The sequence below is a fragment of the Aplysia californica genome, unplaced genomic scaffold, assembly GCF_000002075.1.
Source record: "Aplysia californica isolate F4 #8 unplaced genomic scaffold, AplCal3.0 scaffold01243, whole genome shotgun sequence".
Lineage (NCBI taxonomy): Eukaryota > Metazoa > Mollusca > Gastropoda > Aplysiida > Aplysiidae > Aplysia > Aplysia californica.
Genome location: NW_004798513.1, coordinates 90,143 through 97,278, shown reverse-complemented (window position 1 = coordinate 97,278; position 7,136 = coordinate 90,143). Strand labels below are relative to the sequence as shown.

Sequence of the window (7,136 nt, the reverse complement as noted above, 5' to 3'; positions counted from 1 at the left end):
GGGGGGGAGCTTAACTTTAGAAACACATCGCTCTGTCTCTAAGCTGAGTGGAAAGAAAAAAACAGACAAAGAAAAAAAAGGAAAAAAAAGATACTACTCACATAGATGGCGAACAGTTAGACTATGGAACAGTATCCTTTACTTGTACTTGCCAATCCTTTCATAGCCAGCACACACTTTTGCCACATTCAAGAAGCTAAAACAATAATAAAATGTTTGTACCTCCCACCTATAAAAGGTAGGCCTATTTTTATGCGGGGCATTTACCCTATCCATACACCCTGGGGTAATTTTCTACCCCTGGGGTTGTACTTTTCACATTTTAGAATACTTCTAATACAAAGATCTCTTTGAAACTTTAAGTATTTCTCAAAAAATCATTTTGACAGACTGCTATGCAAAGTGTAGGCTACGGATCGGATTAACGAGTAAATATCCTCTTTTGAAAGTGGTGGCACAGAGTTTCCCACGTCGTAAGGATAAGATAGTAAAACACGACGTACAGATAGGGTTAAGTGGTGGCACAGAGTTCCCCACGTCATATGGATACGATAGAAAAACACAACGTAAGGATAGGGTTAAATAACACCTATCTCTATCTGGATGTCCCTCCTGCTACCACCAAAATTACCAAACCGCCCTCTGATGGGTGATACCCAAGGACCTTACTGTAACCTCCTTGGAGATACTACGGATACCACCCAGACTGGCAAGCACACCACTAAAAGGAACCATAGTAAGCTTAAATACGACGAGGCCTACAGTTCGCTATGATAAGAACCAATGGCACCTTCGAATGTTCTATAATTTATAACCTCCAGCATAGTAACATAGGAACACATTAAGTAGACCGATATGTATGTCAGGCTACAGTTGTTGAAAACACGAGTTCTATAATAAAAGGTAAATCACCGCATACTGTAACAATTGTATTCATGCTGGGCTCAATGGGGATATTTTTTGGACAGCCTTGACAGCTGTTGTAACAAAAACTCCTAAAAGTGCGAGAAAGCTCTCTGCTCGCATAATAGGCGATGTATTATGAGTGTCAACTTATCAAATTTTAACACATTGCTAAAAAGAGCCCCCCCCCCCCCCCAAAACCCCCCCCAAAACAAAAAACAAAACAAAAAAACATCAACAAACAAACAAACAAACAAATAAAATTAAATTAAATAAAATTAAATTAAAATAAATCAATAACAAATTATTTAAAAAACAAAAATAGAAACACAAAATATCAATAAATAAATAAATAAAATTTAATAAAATAAAATAAAATGAAATAATTGAAAATGATGGACCAAGAATAGAACAGTAAACTAGTATTTAGATCAAATGTAAATAAAAAACGGAAAAAAAATTTAGCAGCGCCCAATAAGGGACTCGAACCCTTGACCCTCAGATTAAAAGTCTGATGCTCTACCGACTGAGCTAACCGGGCTGCTGATTTTCAGTGCGCCTCGTTTTGGAACGTTATCAAGACTCGGCGGAAGATTCAAGCGATCTAGATTTTGAGTGGCGTTGGCCAACAACTTGATCAGGACGGTTGCTCTCAAAGGTAGGCTTATAATAAGGGAGTCTTATTTTCAAGAATAATATATTTGTATTTGCTGTACCATCGGCTTGGTTTTACCTAAAATATTAGAGACGACTTGATAGCTGATGGATCAAGATCAGATACATCTTTTGTTGCGATTTTCTACGGCACGGACTGCCGAAGAATAATTTAGAAAGACTACAAGTACAAGTCGCTCGGAGGTTTTTAGTTTGTGTAGACCCGAAAAAGACCCTGTCTCCAGTGAGGACTCAAGGATACCATTTTTTTTTTTAAATATGAGGGGAACTTTTAGGTGGTGTTCTAAGTCAGCCCGAGATGGGGTGATTAAAACCATCCTTCATAGTCACCAACTAGAATCAACAGTAGGCCTACTTCCGTATAAATACAGATCTGGCTTAGTTAGGTTTACCCACTGCTGGGGTGACATAAGTAAAGCTAGGCTACTGCTACTGCCTTCTAAATGTCGTTTATTGTATATAGGAATATAGATTCTAGGTTATCATAGTTCCAGTAGCACTCCTCTCTCTCTCTCTCTCTCTCTCTCTCTCTCTCTCTCTCTCTCTCTCTCTCAATTCCTCCCTCTCCTCATATGAGGGTACTAACATGCAGACAGCTAGTATTATTTTACGTACACTTGGACAGAAAACCACTTTTAATCAGGAATTCATTAAAATGTTATTCATTATTATAAATTCATTATTTGGAAACAGAATATAAACGATAGAAATGGGTGCCAGCGTTATATCTGTATTATATTGTGGGTTAGAATTAGCTGAAGACCAAAAAGAAAAAGCACCGTCTACATAATGCCAAAAAGACACTGTCAAATAGATCTAAACCTGAGTGTCTTGGGACCTGGGACCGTTGCGGACTTTTTCCTTCTACAAGCATTTGTTGCAAGGGAGGTAATCGTGAAAAAAAGCTGCCCATCTATCGATCTAACAAATTGCTGCTGCAGGAGTTTTTAAACATAATATTGTTATTGTTATATAATTATAATCCACTGGTTACGTTTCTAGTTTCAGCGCACAACAGTTTCTCCAACTGAATGTCTCGGAATGCTACCTAAAGTTTGCAGCTATCAAAAACCGCAATTTAATGTCCAGATGTTTCTACCTGCTACCGATCATAGAGTTATTTCCTTTTTAAACCTAGATCTAGTAATATAAATCTATGCTTCCGATATAGATCTATAACCTTTTACCTTACAGCTTATCCAGACGAATGTTAAATCAATCTTATGCTGGCACACCGCAACAAACAGCTCCATCACCTTCACCAAACAATAACCACCACCACAACCACCAGACTGTAGGGCCTGCCACCGCTACAATCGCAGTCACCGAGATCAACATAAATTAAATTATCAACAACACGAAAAAAAATAACTATACGAACACCCCCCCCCCCCCTTTCCCCATTCTCGTTGTCACGGACAGAAGGTGCAATGAGACAATCAATTATGCGCACATCACAGCTAGAAACTGCACCAGCATCACCGAGCAACAACAACAACAACAACAACAACAACAACAACAACAACAACAACAACAACCCTACAAACACAAAATCAACAACAGCAATATTCTCATGGTCGCGGATTAGTGCAATGAAGACAATTAATTCTATTGCCCCCCATAACATGCTCACCTTACAAAAAACAACAACAGCAACAACAACAATATCAACAACAAAAGCAGCAACAACAACAACAATGACAATAACAATAACAACAGCAACAAATCTAATAACAATAGCAACAACATCATTACCATCATCACTGTTGTTTTTGTTGCTGTTGCTGTTGCTTTTGTAGCTTTTATTGCCGTAATTTTGTTTTGTTTTTTTGTTTTGCTTTCATGTTAGGTAGTTGTTCTTGTTGTGGATGTTTTGCTATTGCTCTTTTTTTATTGTTACTATCGTTTTTGTTACTAGGCCTATTATTATTATTATTATTATTATTATTATTATTATTATTATTATTATTATTATTATTATTATTACAAGTATTACTATTGTTGTTGTTGTTGTTACTGTTGATGTTGTTGTAGTTGTTGTTGTCGTTGTTGCTGAATTATTTTTGTCAATTTTTAATTAATCTTTGTTTGTTTTGTTTTTTTGTTTTTTTTTGGGGGGGGGGGACTTACCTTATTCATGAGATTACACTCTCTGGTGGTAAAGCGTGAGAATCTGGGTGCCTTGATCAATGGACAGTGAGTGGGCACACACGTGCGCCCGTCGGGATCCAGCACGTGCCCCTCTCTGCACGCGCAGTGGAAGGAGCCCTCTTTGTTCACACAGATGTGCTCACACCCACCGTTGTTCCTGGCGCATTCGTTCACGTCTCTGGTGGTGGGGACGAACAGACATGGATGGGTGAAAGAAAAAGAAGAAGTTCTTAATTTTAATAAAAGTTTTATGGCACAAGTACTTGCAACACAAATTAGTCTTATATCCCGAAGGTTAGAGGTGTTATTAGAGAGTAACATGCAGAGAAAATTAGGATGAGAGGTAGGAACGATAGATTACAAATGTTATATAATATAACGCATTTCTTCCAGAAATATGCTCAATACGCTTTACAATTATTAGTTGTTTTTTTAAGTTTTAGCAGAGGTTTTACGGCACTCGCAACTGCATAAGGTCATATGAGCGCCAGAAGATTAGAGGCGTTACAAGAGAGTAACAAACATGAAAAAGAAGAAGGGGAGATAAGGACGATAGATGTTTGATTGGAAAAAAGAAGCAAACCACATCAGAGTACCCGCCAACCACACACTTTACAATTATTTTTAAAAATATCAAATTTCCAGTGGCGAACCTTTCCTTCCCTACATCTCCCCCTTCTCCCCCCTCTCTCTCTCTCTCTCTCTCTCTCTCTCTCTCTCTCTCTCTCTCTCTCTGCCTCTCCACCTCCCCTTCCCCTTTTATTCTCCTTCCTTCTTTTACCACTTAATCACTCTACAGTTTTACACATACATTACATAGAAAGAAAGTTTAAAATCTAAGCCTTTATAACATGAACTAATAGAAGTAGGTAGTAACAATTATTCATACACCATTATTATAGACCTCACCTGCACTTGTCTCTCGTCTCTGGGTTACCTTGGTAACCAGGGTCACAGAAACAATCCAGCAACGACTTCGTGGCTTCCTCGTTGGTCGTCATTCCAGAGGGACAACTCTGGCAGGACAAAACGGAGTCCTTTTTTCCTCGGTAAGTTCCCTTGGGACATGCGTCGCAGTGTTTGCCTGACTTGGAGTACCCTGGCTCGCAGTCACAACGGAAGGAGCCGGGGAGGTTGATGCAGACCTGCTCACACAGTCGCCCCGTGTTACACTCGTTGATGTCTGCACGTGAAAGACAGAAAGGGGTGTGGGCACAATAAATCATTGTTTTATCAGTTGACCCCTCCCCCACAAAAAAATAACAAAAATATATACACTATATATAAAAATGATTTTTTAAAAATACACGAAAAAGTAAGAAAGGGGGAGGAAAAACACACCTACACCCAAACGTAATTCAGAAAAAAGGATAAAAGAAAATGAAAAAAAAAAAGACAAACAAAAAATTTTTAAAAAAAAATAAACACAAAAAAACTAAAACAAAAAACACACAAACAAAAAAAAAGAAAGAAAAAAAAAAAGAAGAGAAAAAATAATAGGCCTAGATCTATAAGAAATAAAAGTGACGAAAAAAAGGTAAAGACAGGACAAAAAGAGAGATTAGAAAGATTACAAGAAGGAAATAGTAGAAGCTGAGAAACTAGAAAAAGAAAAAAAATATACAGATTCTCTGACGATTATTCAATTGTTGAACTGTTGTGGGGATATACTATATATAAGTAGTTCAACTCATTTTTTGTCGTTTTAGAGCAGTTAAAAATGAAATTTAAAAAATATATAATAAAAGAAATAAAACCAGATACATGTGTGTGAAATTTTAAAGTACCAGTTTGAAATATTAGGGCCTATGTATTCAAAATTATCTAACATTTCATCCCTGGCCTCTCCATCAGGAAAACGATAACTCAAAGGTCTATAGTGTGGTCAAAAATGCGTGGCTACTTATTGTCAAATATCTCTTCAACTACCGTATCGAACATAAACTCTCCAGCTTTTGTACTGTGACTTGTATCAATTTGTCTTAAAGGATCAATATTTTTGTAAAGACCTGTTAGCTCTGTTTTAGAAAGTTCCTTAATAAATAGGCCTACTAATAAAAAATCTTAGTGGGTGCTTTCTACTATTTTAAAAGGTTTACAGCTGGGACAATATCACTTTTAAAAGCAAGTCTGTCATTCTTTCTTATCGCGAGATTATCTTTATTGAACGAATGTTTTGAGAACTTTTAGTGCAAAAAAAGTGTTCACTATAAAATATGTGTGTGAGGAGCGGGAAGAGCTGTGAACAATTCTATTATCCGCGTGAAGGAGGTTTCTAGTATTTTATATAAATTCAAGAAGAAAAGTTTTTTATTAAATCTAGCCTCAATTGTTGTTGAAAAATATGATTAAGTTAAGACAAATTGAGACAAACTGATGTGCAAAGTATGGGTGACATTGATTCTCCCGTTATAAAGATATTTGAGGATAAGTTGTGCCTCGAGTTTTTGACCGCACAATAGTTAAGGTGACCTGCATTCTGAACGCCCTTGACCTACTACGCTCATTCAGGGTCTCCACTCCCTGTGGGGCCGACGTAGAGGTAGCCATGACCCCATAATGTGACAGACACTTTTAAAAATGGAGGTTTCAACTAGACTTTTACCCTAGATAATAATATAAAAGTGTCGTGTGATAAAACGTGTCTGTGGTGGAGACTGTAGTATCGAACCTTTCGTAAAGTAATTTTGTCGTTTCCGTATGTCTTGTAAACCAAAAGGGGATGTGACACTTTACATTAATGTTTTATATGGTTTTCAAAAAATATTTTCACATTCAAGGACCTCGCGGAGATTAAATAGAGACTTGCAATCACAAAATCAAAATTGAAAAAAATGACATCCATCTGGAATGGACAATTTCGTAAAAATAGAAAAATAAAATGTCTTTAAAATACCATATCCCCCCTTCCCCCCACACACAACCCCAATTATACCCCATCCCCTCACTTCTAATATATGGATGCGGAGCATGGACCAACAATGGGCAAGATAAGGAAATCAAATTACAGCTTTAGAGAAATTTCACATGTTATAAAAGAACTCTAAGATTACCCTGGAGACCAAAAATAAAGAATGAGGCAGTGCTAAAAAGAATACGTAAATCTAAACACAGACACACCTAAAAATTTTAATGAAATGATACTAAATTACTTTAAGCATATCAAAACCCAGTGAGGAAGCATTTTGAAACCAAAGTTTGAAGGCACGAGAGAAAGTGGGAGACCTAACAGCAGATGGGAACAAGGCACAGAAACTATGCCTGGAACCAAACCAACAAGCAAGCGGAAAGGCAAGAGACAATGGTGTTTTATTGCCGAATGAGCAGAAAAGCAAATCCAACTACTGGAAAAGCGAAGAAGAAGAAGAAGAAGAAGAAGAAGAAGAAGAAGAAGAAGAAGAAGAAGA

General features: G+C 37.2%; 1 protein-coding gene and 1 non-coding gene across 2 annotated transcripts in view; both read right to left on the bottom strand.

Annotated features, from left to right (window-relative positions):
* The window catches only part of LOC101851696 (fibrillin-2), a gene marked incomplete in the record, with an annotated part of 51,411 nt that overhangs the window by 4,743 nt on the left and 39,532 nt on the right, over positions 1-7,136 (bottom strand). The window contains 2 exon segments of the mRNA XM_013090370.2: positions 3,709-3,907; positions 4,639-4,912. Of these exon segments, the coding sequence (XP_012945824.2) occupies positions 3,709-3,907; positions 4,639-4,912 (473 nt within the window).
* On the bottom strand, positions 1,372-1,444 carry TRNAK-UUU. Its single transcript has one exon. It is a non-coding gene; the product is annotated as a tRNA-Lys (tRNA).